At 44.2% G+C, this 22,245-nt stretch overlaps 1 protein-coding gene across 2 annotated transcripts in view; it reads left to right on the top strand.

The window, feature by feature from the left end:
- Positions 1–249: 249 nt before the first annotated feature.
- The window catches only part of SBNO1 (strawberry notch homolog 1), a 92,926-nt gene continuing 70,930 nt past the window's right edge, over positions 250–22,245 (top strand). Inside the window, exons 1-4 of one of the 2 annotated variants that reach the window (XM_044275697.1) lie at positions 250–587; positions 1,899–2,030; positions 13,876–13,980; positions 19,849–20,155. In XM_044275697.1, the coding sequence (XP_044131632.1) occupies positions 1,899–2,030; positions 13,876–13,980; positions 19,849–20,155 (544 nt within the window). In that variant the 5' untranslated portion in view covers positions 250–587. The remainder of the gene's footprint in view (positions 588–1,898; positions 2,031–13,875; positions 13,981–19,848; positions 20,156–22,245) is intronic. The other variant, XM_044275698.1, reaches the window with a different exon arrangement.

The following is a 22,245-nucleotide window of genomic DNA, read 5'->3' on the forward strand; positions in this document are numbered from 1 at the left end:
CTCCACCACTATGTGAAGGTAGTGCCACAGATGTGACTGAATCCAGCACCAGGCACTAAGCATGATTCCACTGCGCTGAACACAATAGAAAAACCTATAAGTCCAAATCACGCGAGACTTCCAGCCGCCATACTCTCAGTCACCTGATCCACCCAAAGAACACGCCTGACGTGACCTTCTCAACATGGCTAACCCCTTAGGACACGTCCCCGCCCTTTACCGCCCACTGACGTCATTTCCAGGGGAGGAGGGACGTCATGTCACGTGGCTCCCAACCGCCTTCTCCTTGAAACCCAACAAAATAATAATTATTATGGATTATAATAAAATCACCCGAGCGGCGCCTGCTGAAGACGGCAGTACAGGAGAGAAGCCGGGAGACAGCTGGCGGGCAGACACAGCGGGGACGGCGCCCAGTGGGGGCGGGTGAACAGGCCTAGGTCTGTTGTGCGGGTCACGTGGTACTGAGCTGTGGTGTTTCCCCGGTAAAGATGGCGGCTGTGAGGTAGAAAGCAGCGGCTCGGAGGAACAGCAGCAGTTTCGTGTTCGCACAGCAGCCGAGTGACGACGTCTTCAGGACCAGCACGGTGAGTGACCGGAGCGCGGGGCAATGAGGCGCCGGGGGGAGGGGATGCATTCTCAGATAGGAAGGTTTAGTTTTGCGGGCTGGTGAAGGGTCCTCTGAGGCCTGAGGTAAGTGAGCTCTTCCCGGACTCCCGCAGGGTGGCCGTGGAGTCAGTGTAGACCGCAGTGTGCATGGAGTCCTTGCTGTGTGCGGTACCGCCACGTCTGTGTGCGGCGCCAGTACAAGCCTGTCCTAGTGACTCGAGCCCTGTTCTCACTGTGCGGGGCCGCGTCTTCCGCCCGTCCGCTCAGGCCCCGGGCAGCCCGTACTCTGTCCGGTTCTCCTCCGTCACTGGACATTGCATTAGTCATCCTGGCCGAACCCGGAAGTTTATGTTGTGAACACGTGGTGGAGCCGGTGACTCCGGGGCTCCTCGTGTGTGCCATGGACTGCCCCTCATCCCACCAGGTGCTGGACCTGGCGCCCTGCCCGGGGGCATTGTGGAGTGCCAGTGACTAATCATTAGCCCAGTGCTGTGCACATTGCCCCGACAGTCACCATCCTAACCAGTCCAGGGCCCCACTCATCTCCATTGCACAGGTGGGTGATCATACCAGTCACTCCCCTTGAGCCAGTATTCCTGGAATAAAGGAAGGCAAAGGGCCACTGACCTTGAATCTAACTCTCACAAGTAGAGTCTCTTTATAGATGAGACGACCTAGTCCCTTAGATCCTCTCTCTATGTCCTCGCTGTAAGGCCACATGGCCATCTTGGCTTCCACCTAGGAAGCATGGTAGGCATACAAACGAATGGGATGGGGTCACAACTCGCAGGCTGCTGTGACCCCGAAATCACACAAAGTCTGAAAAATGTGAATCTGCTGAGTCCCACTGCAACCCTATTCATTTTTATGGCTACCGTGTGTTCCTTGGTTTTGGAACAGCTCTCGTGCCCAAGATGGTCACTTAGCCCCAGCCTAATGGAGGCAAACCCCACATTGTGTGTCTCATGTCGCTTCCAGTAATGTTTTCATCCCATGCCCCAGATTGAAATCTGCTGCTGCAGCCCATCAGGGTGGTCTTCTCTTGTAGTCCTCCCCTCTTTCTGTTCCTTTTAAAGCTGGTAATGAAGGATTTGTTGTAGGGCTGCTTCAGTTTTGCTCAAGGGCAAATCCCTATGGAGTAGCTGCCCCCACTGACATGCCATACAACGGGTGAGACCTTCATGCCTCTCAGTGGTTTGTGCTTCTTTCTTGAACAGGTCGGTGTAGTTTGCTCTAGGAAAATATATTTCTGCTTAAGTAACTGTATTTTGTTTCCTCCTTTATTCAAGATGATGGACCCAGGGCAGGATTTATTGCTCGCTGCTCTGAGTGAGAGTGGCATCAGCCCCAATGACCTTTTTGATGGCGATTCCTTGGATATAGGTGTCATTGCTCCACCACCAGTCCCGGTCAGCCAGCAGGTAAGTTATTTCAGATAGGATATGCCTTGTCACGTGTGTGTATGTGTGTGTATATATATATATATGTGTGTGTGTGTGTGTGTATATATATATATATATAATTTTTTTTTTAAATGAAAAGCTTGTGTACCGTGAGGGACAAGGGTACAACTACACAGGACGGGTACGCTGCAGGTTGTTTAGAGCGTTGTACACAACCAGCAGAGTGGATGAGATTTTAAAATAAACCTTATCCACAAATTCTGAAAAATCCGCGGAGCAAATTGTCCTGCAGCGTGGGATTTAAGTTTTCAGCCTATCCATTTATGCTGAGGTTCTTACACATTGCAATGCATAGGGCAAAGTGCGCAGAAAAATCTTCAAGACACAGATTTTGCATAAGGAGAGGATGGTAAATTGATATTAAAAACCCTGAAAACCTTTTTAAGCACAGTGCGCTATTCCAGCATTGCACAATGTTAAGGTATTTACAATGTGTAGCATTAGGATATCCAAGACCTTCTGAGTCTTGAGCCGCATGTACGGAGCCTTGTTTCTTGCGGAAGCGGTGATTAGAGACTAGCACTTGTATGAGTAGGTTTTGCTATAAGCAGCCAGTCCATTTGTATAGTGAAGTAAGGTTACTCTATCATTACATGTCAGTTTAACATTTTTTTATTTTTTTTGTTTTGTTGTCAAACATGACTAAAATGTTTCCTTGTTTGTTTGACCTTAGTTATCAGTTTTGTTGCTGTAGTGTGAAAAAACATTGTCACTGTGTTAATGAAAAAATTGCAGGTTAAGCTACTTTCACACTCTCGTTTGGTGCGGGTCTGTCATGGATTCGCACGGACGGATAATACAACCGCATGCATCCATTCATTCAGAATGGATCCGTTTGTATTATCTGTAATATAGCCAAAACTGCTCAGTCTTGAACACCATTTAAAGTCAATGGAGGACGGGTCAGTTTTCTATTGTGCCAGATTGTGTCAGTGAAAACGTTTGGGCTCAGTTTCGTCAGACGGACACCAAAACGATGCAAGCAGCGTTTTGGTGTCCGCCTCCAAAGTGGAATAGAGACGGAACGGAGCCAAACTGATGCATTCTGGGGGATCCTTATCCATTCAGAATGCATTAAGGGCAAACCTGATCTCTTTTGGACTGAGAGCCCTGAAGCGGATCTCGCAAACGGAAAGCCAAAACGCCAGTGTGAAAATAGCCTAAGATCAATGGGTCAATGACATTTGTTTTATGTTGGCAAATAGATGTATCTTCTAGTGGTCTGAGCTGGTTTAAAGAGGACTTTTCATGGGTTTATTTGTTAGAAACTGGTATGCTTACCAGATAGGGCGGCCCCTACAGATACCAGCACTTTCTTATTTATTTTCCTTCTGAAATACCACCCTGTTTCGGCGCTGTGTCCCCTGCTGTTTTTCACGCCCAGTATGTTAGAGTATCGGTACAGGCAGGAGGAGACGGTTGGATTTCTCAATGGGCGGCTTCTTTTCTCTGGCTGTATTACGGTCCAATCGCAGAAGAGTGTAACAACTCGCCTTCTCCCTAGCTGTGACACTCTCTGCTGCGATTGGACTACACTACAGCCAGGGGGGAGAAGGAGACACCCATTGAGAAATCCGGCTGTCTCCTCCTCCCTTTACCGATATTCTAAATTTAACGTATCAGGCACCAAAAACAGAGGGGTCACAGCGCTAGAATGGAGGGGTATTTTAGAAAAAAAGGCGCTTGCTTCTGTAGTGGCCGCCCTGTCTGGTAAGCATATCAGTTTCTGACAAATAATCCCATCAATGGTCCTCTTTAGGTCTTGTTCACACGACCGTAAGGCTTTTTCACTGTTTTGAGGCCTGTTTTTAACGGATCTGGTTTTCTGTTTGTTTCTGGGTCCATTTCGTTTTTCTGTATGGCATATACAGTAATTACATAGAAAAAATTGGGCTGGGCATAACATTTTCAATACATGGTACCGGAAAAACTCAACGCATATGCAAGACATGCAGAGTACATTCTGTATGTGTTCCATGTGTGTGGTTTTATTTTTTTTTTGTGTGAAACCATTGAAATGAGTGGTTAAAGAGGACCTTTTCACCACTCCTGACATGCCTGTTTTAATAGCTTTATGCATTCCCCATGTAATAATTCTGAAGCATCTATTCTTATGTCTGTATGTTGTGTCATTCCTTTTATTTCTGCTAGAAGTTATGAATGAATTGCTAGCAGTCTGCAGTAAGGGTACAGAGGGGAGGTAAACAGTTGGGGGGTGTACCTGCACAGATTAACAATGGCAACACTTATTGGATAGAGCGAGTCTGTGCAGGTACACCCCCCCCCCCCCCCCAACTGGTTACCTCCCTCTGTACCCTTACTGCAGACTGCTAGCAATTCATTCATAACTTCTAGCAGAAATAAAGGAATGACACAACATACAGACATAAGACTAGATGCTCCAGAATTATTACATGGGGAATGCATAAAGCTATTAACCCCTTCACGCAACATCATGTACGTGGGGGAATGTGGTGCCTCACCGCATCCCCACGTGCATGTATGTGATCGACTTTCACTGTCAGCGCAGGGACCGAAGCGATGAAGGTTCAGTGAAGCCGGCGTTGCTAGGCAACCAGAGTAGCCGGAAGGAACTGTATTGGAGCCCTGACCCGCCCACGATCGCTGTGATTTGTCCAATACTGCAGAGGGACCAATCGCAGCGCATCGGGGCAGGTAAAGGGGGGGTTAGGGAGGGACTGTGTGATTCTCCTTCTCTGATCACTTCCCTGACAGGAATTGGGACATAGTGTGACAATCTGCTGTACCTATGACATGTATACTAGTCATGGAGCACTGCTACTTAGCGCTCCATGACTAGTATACTCTTCATGGCATTCAACTGTCACCATGTCTGCAGACATGGTGACAGCGCTGAGTGCCGGCTGTTACACACAGCCAGGCACCCAGGCTCAATGCCGAGGGGGGTCCTGTGACCCCGTAACCCCCCCCCCCCCCCCCCGTATCGGCGATCGCTGCAAACCGCAGGTCAATTCAGAAACCTAAAAATTGCCTGCACCCCTGAATTCATTTGTGGCGGGGGGCAGTTGCGGGATCGCGATCCCCCGCCCGCCTCCCATTATAATAATCGTTGGTGTACAGTGGTATACCAGGATGTCCGCACAATGCTGACACCCTGGTATAAACGGCTGACATTGGTGATGCGATGTCAGCCGTTTAACCCTTTCCATAAAGGTTAACATCGGAGGGCTGCTGTACCTTTGCACCCCCCCCCCCCCCGATGAAGAGCGACAGAGCCCCCAGACAGCCCTCCGAGAGCCCCGTCCTTACCCTTCCCCCGTCTGCGAAGTTGTGGCCACAACTTCGCAGACGGGGAAGGTTCCCATGGCAACAGGACGCCTTCTCAGGCGTCCTGCTGTCCATGGTGCTGAACAGATCTATGCTAAAAGCATAGATCTGTTCAGTGTAAGTAAAGTACAATATATATTGTACTGTACTGTATTAGGCAGACATCAGACCCCCTGGATCTTCAAGAACCAAGTGGGTCTGGGTAAAAAAAAAGTAAAAATCAAAAAACACTTATCACTGATTAAAAAGTAAAAAAAAAGTCACATTCCCTACACATGTTTGGTATCGCCGCGTCCGTAACGACCTGATCTATAAAACGGTGATGTTACTTTTCCCGAACGGTGAACGCCATAAAAATAAAAAACTGATGAAATTTAAATTTTGCCCACCTTACTTCCCCAAAAAAAAGGTAAAAAAAAATTAAAAAAGTCGCATGTACGCCAAATTTGTAACAATCAAACCGTCATCTCATCCCGCAAAAAATGAGACCCTACTTAAGATAATCGTCCAAAAACTGAAAAAAACTATGGCTCTTAGACTATGGAAACACTAAAACATCTTTTTTTTTTTTTTTTGTTTCAAAAATGAAATCATTGTGTAAAACTTATATAAATTAAAGTATACATATTAGGTATTGCCGCGTCCTTATCGACCGGCTCTATAAAAGTATCACGTGACCACCGTAAAAAAGCAATTTTTTGTCATCTTGCGTCACAAAAAGTGTAATGGCAAGCGATCAAAAAGTCATATGCACCCCAGCATAGTGCCAATCAAACCGTCGTCTTATCTCGCGGAAAATGAGACCCTACTTAAGATAATCGCCCCAAAACTGTAAAAACTATGGCTCTTATACTATGGAGAAACTAAAACATTTTTTGTTTTAAAAATGAAATCATTGTGTAAAAGTTACATAAATAAAAAAAATGGTATACATATTGGGTATCGCCGCGTCCGTGACAAACCTGCTCTATAAAATTACCACATCATCTAATGTTGTAAATAACAATAAAAAAAAATGCCAAAAAAGCTATTTCTTGTTACCTTGCTGCACAAAAAGTGTAATATAAAGCAACCAAAAATCATATGTACCCTAAACTAGTACCAACAAAACTGCCACCCTATCCCGTTGTTTCTAAAATGGGGTCACTTTTTTGGAGTTTCTACTCTAGGGGTGCATCAGGGGGGCTTCAAATGGGACATGGTGTAAAAAAAAAAAAAAAAGTCCAGCAAAATCTGCCTTCCAAAAACCGTATGGCATTCCTTTCCTTCTGCGCCCTGCCGTGTGCCCGTACAGCAGTTTACGACCACATATGGGGTGTTTCTGTAAACTATAGAATCAGGGCCATAAATATTGAGTTTTGTTTGGCTGTTAACCCTTGCATTGTAACTGGAAAAAAAATATTAACCACCTCCGGACCGCCTAACGCAGATTCGCGTTCCGGAGGTGGCAGGCTGGCGCACAGTCACGCATATATGCGTCATCTCGCGAGACGCGAGATTTCCTGTGAACGCGCGCACGCTCACAGGAACGGAAGGTAAGCGAGTGGATCTCCAGCATGCCAGCGGCGATCGTTCGCTGGCAGGCTGGAGATCCGAATTTTTTAACCCCTAACAGGTATATTAGACGCTGTTTTCATAACAGCGTCTAATATACCTCCTACCTGGTCCTCTGGTGGTCCCTTTTGTTAGGATCGACCACCAGAGGACTCAGGTAGGTCAGTACAGTCGCACCAAACGCCACACTACACTACACCCCCCCCCCCCGTCACTTATTAACCCCTTATAAACCCCTGATCACCCCATATAAACTCCTTGATCACCCCCCTGTCATTGATCACCCCCTGTCAGGCTCCGTTCAGACGTCCGTATGATTTTTACGGATACATGGATCGGATCCGCAAAACGCATACGGACGTCTAAATGGAGCCTTACAGGGGGGTGATCAATGACAGGCGGGTGATCACCCATATACACTCCCTGATCACCCCCTGTCATTGATCACCCCACTGTAAGGCTCCATTCAGACGTCCGCATGTGTTTTGTGGATCCGATCCATGTATCCATGGATCCGTAAAAATCATGCGGATGTCTGAATGGAGCCTTACAGGGGGGGTGATCAGTGACAGGGGGGTGATCACCCTGATTACCGCCTGTCATTGATAACCCCCCTGTAAGGCTCCATTCAGACGTCCGCATGTGTTTTGCGGATCCGATCCATGGATCCGTAAAAATTATACGGACGTCTGAATGGAGCCATGACAGGGGGGTGATCCGGGAGTCTATATGGGTGATTACCCCCCTTTCATTGATCACCCCCCCCTGTCATTGATCACCCCCCCTGTAAGGCTCCATTCAGACATTTTTTTTTTGGCACAAGTTAGCGGAAATTTTTTTTTTTTTTGTTTTTTCTTACTAAGTCTCATATTCTACTAACTTGTGTCAAAAAATAAAATCTCCCATGAACTCACCATACCCCTCACGGAATCCAAATGCGTAAACATTTTTAGACATTTATATTCCAGACTTCTTCTCACGCTTTAGGGCCCCTAAAAAGCCAGGGCAGTATAAATACCCCACATGTGACCCCATTTCGGAAAGAAGACACCCCAAGGTATTCGCTGAGGGGCATATTGAGTCCATGAAAGATTGAAATTTTTGTCCTAAGTTAGCGGAAAGTGAGACTTTGTGAGAAAAAAACCAAAAAAAATCAATTTCCGCTAACTTATGCAAAAAATAAAAAATTTCTAGGAACTCGCCAGGCCCCTCATTGAATACCTTGGGGTGTCTTCTTTCCAAAGTGGGGTCACATGTGGGGTATTTATACTGCCCTGGCTTTTTAGGGGCCCGAAAGTGTGAGAAGAAGTCTGGGATCCAAATGTCTAAAAATGCCCTCCTAAAAGGAATTTGGGCCCCTTTGCGCATCTAAGCTGCAAAAAAGTGTCACACATCTGGTATCACCGTACTCAGGAGAAGTTGGGGAATGTGTTTTGGGGTGTCATTTTACATATACCCATGCTGGGTGAGAGAAATATCTTGGTCAAATGCCAACTTTGTATAAAAAAAATAGGAAAAGTTGTCTTTTGCCAAGATATTTCTCTCACCCAGCATGGGTATATGTAAAATGACACCCCAAAACACATTCCCCAACTTCTCCTGAGTACGGCGATACCAGATGTGTGACACTTTTTTGCAGCCAAGGTGGGCAAAGGGGCACACATTCCAAAGTGCACCTTTCGGATTTCACCGGCCATTTTTTACAGATTTTGATTGCAAGGTACTTCTTACACATTTGGGCCCCTAAATTGCCAGGGCAGTACAACTTCCCCACAAGTGACCCCATTTTGGAAAGAAGACACCCCAAGGTATTCCGTGAGGGGCATGGCGAGTTCCTAGAATTTTTTATTTTTTGTCACAAGTTAGTGGAAAATTATGATTTTTCTTTTTTTTCTCTTTTTTTTCCTTACAAAGTCTCATATTCCACTAACTTGCGACAAAAAAAAAAAAAAATTCTAGGAACTCGCCATGCCCCTCACAGAATACCTTGGGGTGTCTTCTTTCCAAAATGGGGTCACTTGTGGCGTAGTTATACTGCCCTGGCAATTTAGGGGCCCAAATGTGTGAGAAGTACCTTGCAATCAAAATGTGTAAAAAATGGCCTGCAAAATCTGAAAGGTGCACTTTGGAATATGTGCCCCATTGCCCACCTTGGCAGCAAAAAAGTGTGACACATCTGGTATCGCAGTACTCAGGAGAAGTTGGGGAATGTGTTTTGGGGTGTCATTTTACATATACCCATGCTGGATGAGAGAAATATCTTGGCAAAAGACAACTTTTCCCATACAAAGTTGGCATTTGACCAAGATATTTTTCTCACCCAGCATGGGTATATGTAAAATGACACCCCAAATCACATTCCCCAACTTCTCCTGAGTACGGCGATACCAGATGTGTGACACTTTTTTGCTGCCAAGGTGGGCAAAGGGGCACATATTCCAAAGTGCACCTTTCGGATTTCACCGGTCATTTTTTACACATTTTGATTGCAAAGTTCTTCTCACACATTTGGGCCCCTAAATTGCCAGGGCAGTATAACTACGCCACAAGTGACCCCATTTTGGAAAGAAGACACCCCAAGGTATTCCGTGAGGGGCATGGCGAGTTCCTAGAATTTTTTATTTTTTGTCGCAAGTTAGTGGAATATGAGACTTTGTAAGAAAAAAATAAAATAAAATCATCATCATTTTCCGCTAACTTGTGACAAAAAATAAAAAGTTCTATGAACTCACTATGCCCATCAGCGAATACCTTAGGGTGTCTACTTTCCGAAATGGGGTCATTTGTGGGGGTTTTTCTACTGTCTGGGCATTGTAGAACCTCAGGAATCATGACAGGTGCTCAGAAAGTCAGAGCTGTTTCAAAAAGCGGAAATTCACATTTTTGTACCATAGTTTGTAAATGCTATAACTTTTACCCAAACCATTTTTTTTTTTTTTGCCCAAACATTTTTTTTTATCAAAGACATGTAGAACAATAAATTTGGCGAAAAATTTATATATGGATGTCGTTTTTTTTGCAAAATTTTACAGCTGAAAGTGAAAAATGTCATTTTTTTGCAAAAAAATCATTAAATTTCGATTAATAACAAAAAAAGTAAAAATGTCAGCAGCAATGAAATACCACCAAATGAAAGCTCTATTAGTGAGAAGAAAAGGAGGTAAAATTCATTTGGGTGGTAAGTTGCATGACCGAGCGATAAACGGTGAAAGGAGTGTAGTGCCGAAGTGTAAAAAGTGCTCTGGTCATGAAGGGGGTTTCACCTAGCGGGGCTGAAGTGGTTAAAATGGAAAATCTGCCAAAAAAGTGAAATTTTGAAATTGTATCTCTATTTTCCATTAAATCTTGTGCAACACCTAAAGGGTTAACAAAGTTAGTAAAATCAGTTTTGAATACCTTGAGGGGTGTACTTTCTTAGATGGGGTCACTTTTATGGAGTTTCTACTCTAGGGGTGCATCAGGGGGGCTTCAAACGGGACATGGTGTAAATAAACCAGTCCAGCAAAATCTGCCTTTAAAAAACCACACGGCGCCTCTTTCCCTCTACTCCCTACTGTGTGCCCGTACAGTAGTTTACGGCCACATATGGGGTGTTTCTGTAAACTGCAGAGTCAGGGCAATAAAGATAGTCTTGTTTGGCTGTTAACCCTTGCTTTGTTAGTGGAAAAAATTGGTTAAAATGGAAAATTAGGCAAAAAAAATTAAGTTCTCAAATTTCATCCCCATTTGCCAATAACTCTTGTGCAACACCTAAAGGGTCAACAAAGTTTGTAAAATCAGTTTTGAATACCTTGAGGGGTGTAGTTTATAGAATGGGGTCATTTTTGGGTGGTTTCTATTATGTAAGCCTCGCAAAGTGACTTCAGACCTGTAGTGGTCCCCAAAAATTGGATTTTTGAAATATTTCAAGATTTGCTTCTAAGCCTTGTAACATCCCCAAAAAATAAAATATCATTCCCAAAATAATTCAAACATGAAGTAGACATATGGGGAATGTAAAGGCATCACAATTTTTGGGGGTATTACTATGTATTACAGAAGTAGAGAAACTGGAACTTTGAAATTTGCTAATTTTTCAAAGTTTTTGGTAAATTATGTATTTTTTATGCAAAAAAATTATAATTTTGAGACTTAATTTTTCCAGTGTCATGAAGTACAATGTGTGACTAAAAAACAATCTCAGAACGGCCTGGATAAGTCAAAGCGTTTTAAAGTTATCAGCACTTAAAGTGACACTGGTCAGATTTGCAAAAAATGACCTGGTCCTTAAGGTGAAATTAGGCTGTGTCTTGAAGGGGTTAAACAGGCATCTCAGGAACGATGAAAGGTCCTCTAAGACTAGCAAATCATCTGTGGGAGCCTCATTGTGTATTGGTGTCATTAAAGGGTTTTTCCAGCTTTTTGCCAACTTTTTTACTTTTGGCTAACCATGCGCTCTAGCTATAGAAAGAAATCCACTTGCTGCCAAGTCCCAGTACAGAGGCTAGTCTCGACAATGCTGGTCCCAGCCATGTAGACATCTGGATAGGGTCATGTGTGGAGGCATCAAGAGGAGCCTCAGCCCTGGGCAGCAGACCTTGTGCTGTCTGCATCTGTATTTCTGTACCGCAGCCCTGCATAAAAGACAGAACATGTTGTATTCTTGTCCAATTTGTAGACAAGAATATGACTTTTCTACAGGAGTAAAAAAAATTATGGTGGCCTGCACTCGGACAATATCTGTAGGCTGATACGGTCATGTGTATAAGGCCTTTTTTTCCCATCAGTGTGTTGTGGCTTTTCATATTGGAAGCCTTGACACTGCTGGAAACTGTCGTACAGGAGTTACTGATGATCCCCCATTAACATGTAGTGGGTTCCATCTTGGTTTTGACTGTAAGAATAGTAATAATAATGACAGAATAAACATAGCTGTCCACAGCTGTAGATGCAGTCTGGCATCTCTCTCCCATTGTTAGTGTGTGTTTAGTGGAACTGGCTCTGAGTTGCTAGGGAATCCGCTTCTACAAGGTCATCTTCCTTGGGGGTTTACATGCACAATTGGTGGTCCATTGACTTACAAACATTGGGTTCCTTCTCTCTTCTGTTAGGTTAGGCTTTTCACATGTGGGCTTCACAACAAAGCAAGAGATGGATAAAGGGTCTCGGATAAAAATTATTTAGAGGGTTATAGACATAAAATAGAAGTATGGCTGTGGTCACCGTTCAAGCTGCACATTTTACTATGAATTGCTGCGGTTTTGTGATGTGGTTTTTGGATGTGCGGTTTATACAGCTAAAATAAGTTAGAACATTTTCCCCTGTAAAATCTTTGTGGCCAATAATGGCATTTCTCAACCACAACATTTTGCTGTAAAATGTGCATGGATTTGACCACATTGCACACTACTGCTACATGCAAACCTATCCTAAGGGATCATTCACAGTGTTTTCTGCATGGTTTCCACACCAAAAATTGTGCCTAGATCAAAGTTCATATTTGTCAATGAGTCTTCATGGTCCACCTTAGGCTGCATGCACATGAACTTTGTTTTTCCGTGTCCGTTCCATGTTTTTTTTATTTTATTTTTTCTGGATAGAATCTGGACCCAAACATCACCATTCCGTAGCCCCACAAAAAAAAAGAAAATGGAACATGTCCTATTCTTGTCCGTTTTAGGCATTGTTACAATGGATCCTCAAAAAAAAATACTTTATTTTTTTATTTTTTACGGAAGTACTCCTTTAAAGGTTAAAACGGCCTCTTGTAGCACCATTCTACACAGGCAGGGCTTATTTGGGTCTGCTACAACCCATCTGCTCTGCTCTTCTGCACCAGAGGATCTATATTAGATCGCCTGGTTCATTAGAGGGAGCAGCATGACTGCTTCCTCTCTTCACTGCAGGATGCTCCTAGAGCACTATATATCCAGGGTACAAGAAGGCAAAAGCTGTAAAACACCCCTGTCCTCATCTCTATTTCTGATTTCCACCACTTTTCTTTTTTTTTTATTAAATACTGATTTGCCAATTTGCTGGATGGCTGCTGTACATTCAGAGGTGCTAGTGCACCAACCTCTCATTGACTGAATGTGCTGGTGCCATCATTAAAGGGAACTTGTCATCAATTTTATGCTGTCCGTACTGAGGGCAGTATAACATACTGACAGAAATGGTGATTTCACCGGTGTGTTGCTCATGAGCTAAAAGTAAGTGGTTGCTGAGAACCAGCAGAATAATCATTGCAGCCCAGGCCTGGAAAAGAGTCAAATCTACCTGAGAAGAGTCATGATTATTCAGAATCTCGTGCACTTCCCCCCCCCCCCCCCCCCCCCCCCCCCCTCTTCCATTCTTTGCGGACTGTAAAAAAACTTAAGACATACGGAAGTCTTTTGTCCACAAAATGTGGACACGCGGTTCTGTTTTTTGGGGACCATAAAATGGAGAGGATTACACGCGGTCGTGTGAATGTACCCTAATAGAGTTTATTGAAGTTCATAAAGAAGTTTTTTGGCCTTGGACTACTTTTAATGTAATACTGAGTTGTTGCCAGTTTATTCATATTTTTAAACTTGTTCATTGAAGAATAAAATGGGGGGGGACCAAGCGACATGTTCATGTGGTGCAGTCATACACAGTGCAGGTAAACATTTCATACAGTGAAATTACAAGGTCGTATAGACCCCTAATCTTAAATATGGCTATCGTGTGTGGGAAAAGTATGGGATGGGTCATCAGTATGGAAGTCTTGCAAAACCACTTTAATAAAAAATGTTCCATTTGAAGGAGGTTTGTGACATTGAGAAACCCAATGCTACAAACTGCCATACATCCTTTCCAACTCCACTACAGAACTATATCATATAGTTGGAAGCTCGTGAGTAGAAGTACATGCCAAATGAGGTTAAAAAAAGCCAAATTGTCTTGTGTTTGAGTTTTTCTTTTGTTTGATGTTTTCCAGTCTGTGCTAATAAGTGCTTTAGGAGGAAACAAGGAGACTGAAGCATCGGTTTCTGTGAAGAAAGAGACCATGTCTGTAACAGCCCCAGCACTATTGAATGTCAGGGTATGCAGTTCTCATTCATCTAGTTCTAACTGAGCGGTCATAACATTGATAGTATGTGTTCAGGTCTTGAATGGTTAGAATTCATCTAGGAAAAACTCAGTTTTCATTTCACTGTGTTTCTTAAAGGGGTTGTCCCATCATAACTTAACCCCTTAAGGACGTCCGTCATATATGTACGGAGGAAGTCCGGTCCCCAAACACGGCGCCTGCTTGCATGTGCAGCGGGCGCCAAAACCGCCGAATTTCTGTTATTTAATATAGCAGAGACCCGCGGCACATGTATGCGATAAGGCTGATCGCATACATTTTCCCCTTTTTAGAATCCACTGTCAAATGTGACCACAGCATTTTCGCAGAAGTCGCTCGCTTCTGCTCTGGTAACAGCGTTCCCCCGACTGAGATCGGCGAACCTGTTAAATCTCTAAAATGGCCCAAAGCCTCTTCGAAGCTTATTTTAAGACTATACCAATACAGGCCACTAGGTGGCAGCATTGTATTGGTATAGTGCAGGCATGCTCAACCTGCGTCCTTCCAGCTGTTGCAAAACTACAACTCCCAGCATACCTGGACAGCCTACAGCAGGGCATTGTGGGAGTTGTAGTTTTACAACAGCTGGAGGGCCACAGGTTGAGCATGCCTGGTATAGTGCAAATTAAGTCTTCAATGATGGTTATATGGCCATAAATTAACACAATGGGCCATCTAATGATTGCCGGTTACTGTCACCCAATAAGTAAAAAAAAAAATTCAAATCGCCTCCCCCTTTACTTAAAATAAAAATACTTAACCAATAAAATTTTTTAAAAAAAGCATTATGGGCATCGCTGTGTGCAAAAATGCCCATACAATTAAAATATAACTATTAATGGCATACGGCAAATGGCGTAACAGGAAAAAAATATATAAATGGCCAATTTAGCTTTTTTTTTTTTTTTTGTCACTTCAACTACCCAATTATTTTTTTTAGAAAAAGTAGTCAGTCGCACACACATCAAATTGGTATCACTGAAAAGAACATATGGCCCCACACAAAAATTTGCCCGCACACAGCCCTGTTAGTTTTTACTACAAAAGTTATAAGGGTCAGAATATGGTTATAAACCTTTTTTTTTTCCCCTTAAAGGATTTAATTTTGTTTTCAGTTTTAAAACGCAAGAAAAATGTATACAAGTGTGGTATCGTAACCATACTGACCTGGAGAATGAAGATAATGGGTCACTTTTACAGCATAGTGTACTGTATGTGTGTGTTTGTGTATATATATAATATGAGGGTCTGACCACTGGGACCCCCACTGTTCAGAAGAAAAGTACTGAAGTGAATAGAGCGCTGGTCGTGCATTCAGCTGTGGAAATACTGAATAGAAGTACAGCTGTTTAGTATCTCCTGCTGTCCTGCAGAGTTTGAAGTGGCAGCACACAAGGATGCCCACCCCGCGCCCATCTGCTCCATTCATTTCAGTGGTGTCCATGGGGTAAAGGTCACTGTTATAGTGGTCCTAGCGGTAGGACCCCCACCGATGTAATACTTATCCCCTATTCTGTGGATAAAGTATAACTTTACACAACCAAAATACCCCTTTAAGAAAATATCAGGAGTATAGAGTGTCTTCTAGGCGACCCTCCAGAAGAAAAATAAATGTATGTAGAAATGTTTTAACCCCTTGACCACCCACCAATTTTTGACAAGATGGTGCAGCAACATTCTGTGACCAATTCATTGCTTGAGAAGGGGAAAGCAGTTCAGTGCAAGTTCCTACACTAAGAAGAGGCTGTCGTGGACTGCTGGTGCTCTTAGAACAGCTCTGGTCTATGGTCAGAGGAACCTGGGGCACGAAGTCCTTTGATAATGTTGCTGTTAACCACAGCTATTAAAGAGGACTCCCCCTCTTCATTGACGAAACCAAAAAATTGAGGATCTCTGTGCAATCCATGTTTGGATCCTTTAAAGGACCCATGGGCTATTTGCACACTAAGTTAGGTAACAGCAAGTTTAAGGCTTCTTTCACACTAGCGTTAGTCTTGTCCGGCAGGGGAACAGCCTTCCGGATCTGTGCCAACGCTGCACACGTGTGCTGCCGGAAGCCCTGCCCCATTCACTCTAATGGGGAAGGGCGGGAGATGTGGCCGCAGCACAGCAAACATGCTGAGAGGTGGCCGGACAAGCCTAACTCTAGTGTGAAAGAAGCCTAAAGGGGTTGTCCCATGATTAATGTAAAAAAAGAATCGCACACCATATACAGTCGGTTCCATAAATATTGGGACATCAACACAACATTTTTGGCTCTATACACCAGCACAATGGATTTGAAATGAAACGAACAAGACGTGCTTTAACTGCAGACTGTCAGCTTTAATTTGAGGGTATTTACCTCCAAATCAGGTGAACAGTGTAGGAATTACAACAGTTTGCATTTGTGCCTCCCACTTGTTAAGGGACCAAAAGTAATGGGACAGAAGAATAATCAAACTTTCACTTTTTAATACTTGGTTGCAAATCCTTTGCAGTCAATTACAGCCTGAAGTCTGGAGCGCATAGACCTCACCAGACGCTGGGTTTCATCCCTGGTGATGCTCTGCCTGTACTGCATTTTTAATTACACTGAATTAAAAAAAAGTATTCAGATCCAGGTGCTGGCTTGAAAACTGTAGAATATTTATTTTTCGTGGGACAACCCCTTTAATCTACATCGTGACACAAGAATAATGTATTAACATTCAGAATCAGACCAGTTACTTGCGCTAAGTGACATTGCTTAAAGAGGTTATCTGAGATTTTCATAAATGACCTATCCTCAGGAAAGTTCACCAATATCTGATTGTGGGGATCTGCCACCCTCACAGCGTAGCTGTTTAAAGAGGCTGAATCATTCCAGCGGACTCCTCACGGCTTACCAAGCACAGCGCCGTTCATTGTGTTGTGACTTTGCCCGGTATTGTAGTTCAGATCCATACATTTGAATGAACGGAGTTGTGTCTAGGCCGTCTGAACGCGAGGCCGCGGCTTTTACCGCTGCATCACTGTTCAGTGGGTGTACCAGGAATGGATCAGATGTTGATGACCTATCCTGAGGGTAGGCATTCAATGTCAACATTTTCAAGAGCCCCTTTACTTTCCTTCTAGTTGGTGTACTTTAAAGGGACACTGACAGGCCCAATAACCATAATTAGCTGTACATATCCATGCACAGGTCTTCTAATGTGCATTAAAAACAAAAAGTATCCCCCCTGTCCACATTATGAATAGTTAACTCACGTTTTATAGCCTGAACTAATCGCTGTTCTTTCTGCCCAAGGGGCGGGGTTTCAGTTTCTCTTGCGCCCAACTCGTCAATATTCACTTAGCTGGGTGGCTTCTGCAGTCCCCGACCTTCCGAGATCCGTTGCGTGCCCAATAGAAAGCTATGGGTGCTGGGCGCATGCGCAGAAGCTGAAAGAGCACGATGCCCATAGCTTTCTATTGGGCATGCGCCGGATCTCAGAAGGTCGGGGACTGCAGAAGCCGCCCAGCTAAGTGAATATTGATGAGTTGGGCGGCGCTTCAAAAACTGCGGTTGGGCTGATGCTGGCTGGGCGCAAGAGAAGCTGAAACCCCGCCCCTTGGGCAGAAAGAACAGCGATTAGTTCAGGATATAAAACGTGAGTTAACTCTATTCATAATGTGGACAGGGGGGATACTTATGTTTTTAATCTACATTAGAAGACCTGTGCATGGATATGTACAGCTAATTATGGTTATTGGGCCTGTCCGTGTCCCTTTAACCACCTCCGGACCGCCTAACGCAGATGTGCGTTCCGGAGGTGGCAGCCCTGCGCAAAGTCACGCATATATGCGTCATCTCGCGAGGGCCGGGATTTCCTGTGAACGCGCGCTCACAGGAACGGAAGGTAAGCGAGTGGATCTCCAGCCTGCCAGCAGCAATCGCTCGCTGGCAGGCTGGAGATCAGATTTTTTTTTTTTAACCCCTAACAGGTATATTAGACGCTGTTTTGATAACAGCGTCTAATATACCTGGTCCTCTGGTGGTCCCTTTTGTTAGGATCGACCACCAGAGTACACAGGTAGCTGTGTAAAGTAGCACCAAACACCACACTACACTACACCCCCCCCCCCCCCCTTGTCACTTATTAACCCTTTATGAACCACTGATCACCCCATATAGACTCCCTAATCACCCCCCTGTCATTGATCACCCCCCTGTAAGGATCCATTCAGACATCCGCATGATTTTTACGGATCCACTGATACATGGATCGGATCCGCAAAACACATGCGGACGTCTGAATGGAGCCTTACAGGGGGGTGATCAATGACAGGGGGTTGATCACCCCATATAGACTCCCTGATCACCCCCCTGTAAGGCTCCATTCAGACGTCCGCATGTGTTTTGCGGATCCGATCCACGGATCCGTAAAAAATCATACGGAAGTCTGAATGGAGCCTTACAGGGGGGTGATCAGGGAGTCTATATGGGTGATTCCCCCCCCCCCCCCCCCCCCCCGTAAGGCTCCATTCAGACGTCCGCATGTGTTTTGCGGATCCGATCCATGGATCCGTAAAAATCATACGGACGTCTGAATGGAGCCTTACAGGGGGGTGATCAATGACAGGGGGTTGATCACCCCATATAGACTCCCTGATCACCCCCCTGTAAGGCTCCATTCAGACGTCCGCATGTGTTTTGCGGATCCGATCCATGGATCCGTAAAAATCATACGGACGTCTGAATGGAGCCTTACAGGGGGGTGATCAATGACAGGGGGTTGATCACCCCATATAGACTCCCTGATCACCCCCCTGTAAGGCTCCATTCAGACGTCCGCATGTGTTTTGCGGATCCGATCCATGGATCCGTAAAAATCATACGGACGTCTGAATGGAGCCTTACAGGGGGGTGATCAATGACGGGGGTGATCACCCCCCTGTAAGGCTCCATTCAGACGTCCGCATGTGTTTTGCGCATCCGATCCCTAGAATTTTTTAATTTTTGTCGCAAGTTAGTGGAATATGAGACTTTGTAAGAAAAAAATAAAAATAAAAAATCATCATCATTTTCCGCTAACTTGTGACAAAAAATAAAAAGTTCTATGAACTCACTATGCCCATCAGCGAATACCTTAGGGGTGTCTACTTTCTGAAATGGGGACATTTGTGGGGTTTTTCTACTGTTTGGGCATTGTAGAACCTCAGGAAACATGACAGGTGCTCAGAAAGTCAGAGCTGCTTCAAAAAGCGGAAATTCACATTTTTGTACCGTAGTTTGTAAACGCTATAACTTTTACCCAAACCATTTTTTTTTTCCCCCAAAATTTTTTTTTTATCAGACATGTAGAACTATAAATTGAGCGAAAAATTTATATATGGATGTCATTTTTTTTGCAAAATTTTACAGCTGAAAGTGAAAAATGTCTTTTTTTGCAAAAAAAACGTTACATTTCGATTAATAACACAACAAGTAAAAATGTCAGCAGCAATGAAATACCACCAAATGAAAGCTTTATTAGTGAGAAGAAAAGGAGGTAAAATTATTTTGGGTGGTAAGTTGCATGACCGAGCGATAAACGGTGAAAGTAGTGTAGTGCCGAAGTGTAAAAAGTGCTCTGGTCATGAAGGGGGTTTCAGCTAGCGGGGCTGAAGTGGTTAAAGGAGTTGGGCAGAAAATGTGATCGCCCTTGTTCTGTTTACTTGGCTGTACAGGCACGTCACCAATGCTGTTAAGTAAACCTAAATCCCTTGCAGATTTATCTTTTGGATAACCTCTCCCATATGATATTGTGTCGCTGAGACGTGTGTGTGTGTGTGTGTGTATATATACAGGGCCTCTCATTGTCAGCAACTTATTTTGTATGTCTGTTTTCTTCCTTGCAGCCTCCGTCAACTACAACATTTGTCCTAAATCAAATAAACCAATTGCCAACACTTGGTAACACAATAGTCATGACTAAGACTCCGACTGTTACTACCACTCGCCAGACCATCACAGTAACAAAATTTCTTCAGACTAGTGCTGCAACAAGGCCATCCACAGCCACACCTGTTGTCCAGACCACTGTATCTGCTGTGCCATCTAAAGAACAAATCCAGCTAAAAGACCTGCTTAAAACCAGCAGTCTGAATAAACTAATGAAACTGAAGCCGCCTTCTAACATCGCCCAGCCTGTGGCAACTGCTGCAAGTATGTATTCTCAGACTTTCCTCTTCTTATTGCATCGTCAGACTAAATAAATCCATAAATACTAAAATGTAACTTGCTCATATTTAAAGACTATCGACACTTTTGGAGTTTCTTTTTTTTTTTTTTTTGTGTGTGTGTTTTTGGTACATATTATAGACTAAAAAAGGAAAAAACAAACTGTAAGCAGTAGTATTGTAATCAATGGAATACATATTATTATTTATTTATTTTTTTTGAGTTTAAAACCTATGGGAAAATGTCATAATTTTTTTTTTTAGCCTAAGACAAGGGTAGGTTCACACCTCCTTTTAAGTGATCTGGCAGGCTGTTCTCTGAACTCACAGGATTTAGACTAGCTGGATACTGCTGTTAACCATTGGACCCTATTGACTATAAAGCCACTGCATGTTTTTATTTTTTTTTATTTATTTATTTATTTTTTTGGGGGCTGGCCGAAACCCATTATAGGCCACTTTCAGACCAGCGAGTTGCACGGTCCCGATTCGCAGAGTTAGTATAAGGCCTCTTTCACACTGGCGTGTGCGCGCCCCGTTGCCTTATTTCAGATCTGCAATACACTGGTGCAGTTCCGTGGGCATTCCGCATCATGGATGCGGACCCATTCGCTTGAATGGGTCTGCAAATCCGGAGATGCGTAATGGTGCGGAACCCCGTGGGGTTTCGTCTTACTTTGGTTCCGCAAAAAGATAGGACATGTTCATCTTTTTGCGGACCCATTCAAGTGAATGGGTCCATGATCCGCTGCGGCTGCCCCACGGACTTTGCTTGTGCATTGCGTCCCATATTTTGTGGCAAAGGGGCGCACACGCCAGTGTGAAAGAGGCTTAACAGCTCCTGTCCTGACCTCCCAGCACTGCTGGGGTCGCGTAGCATTATATTGACATATGATGCTATGTTACCGTTACAGTACTGGAATGTATTGGATAACACTGACATAATTATGACCACTTCCACCTATCGGATGCTGTGGTCGCAATTGACCGCAGCATTTGAGGGGTTAAATGTCCGAATTCAGTGTAATTGCTGATCGCAACCGTTGCCTCTGGGTGTCTGCTGTGTAAAACCATCTTTGAACGCCTGCACCTGGATGTACAGTTTCACCCAGGTGCGGGAAGGGTTTAGTTTATGTACTGGTGTGGTATTTGTTCACTTTTCCACCGGTACATGTGCAAGCAGCCTCACAGCTCTGCTGCAAAATCTCTAAATAGTGGGTGTGAATGCTGATGTTATGGTTAAGGGAACCTGTCAACGGGATTTTGTGTATAGAGCTGAGGACATGGGTTGCTAGATGGCCGCTAGCACATCTGCAATATCCAGTGCCCATAGCTCTGTGCTTTTATTGTGTAAAAAAAAAAAAAAAACACCCGAAAAAGATTTCATACATATGCAAATGAACCTGAGATGAGCCCAGCACCACCTCGCATCCACAGAATCTCCTTGCTTCCCGACGTCAGAGCCAGAGTGGCGTAATCTCGCAATGCGCGATCTAGCGCATGCACAGTTTCTTCCCTGAGGCTGATGCCAGCACAGGGAAGGGACACTGACACTGCGCATGCGCTAGCTCACGCATCGCAAGATTATGGCCCTCTGGCTTTCTGACATCGGGGAGCAAGGAGGAGAGATTCTGTGGATGCAGTACTGGGCTCCTTCACGCTGGACTCGTCTCAGTGACAGGACTCATCTCGGGTTCATTTGCATATGTATCAAATTAATTTGTATAACATTTTTACACAATAAAAGCACACAGAGCTATGGGGACTGGGTATTGCGGATGTGCTAGCGGCCATCTAGCAACCCATGTCGTCAGCTCTATACCCCAAATCCTGGTGACAGGTTTCCTTTGATACAGAGATGATGCCAAGTACTTAATCGCAAATATATATTTGTTACAGAAATTGTCATATTCTCTCCAAAGGTGGTAACTGCCACCACAGCAGGTAAGGGATGTTGGGTGTTGGCATCACTGTTCACAGAACTACAATGGTTCTCTCTTCTCACATCACCAAACTTAGATGGTAGTAGGTGACACCGTGGTTTGGTGTGGATCCTCTTTTGGTTTGTGGTAATAC

This window comes from Bufo gargarizans, chromosome 1 (assembly GCF_014858855.1).
Source record: "Bufo gargarizans isolate SCDJY-AF-19 chromosome 1, ASM1485885v1, whole genome shotgun sequence".
In the NCBI taxonomy this organism is placed as follows: Eukaryota; Metazoa; Chordata; class Amphibia; order Anura; family Bufonidae; genus Bufo; species Bufo gargarizans.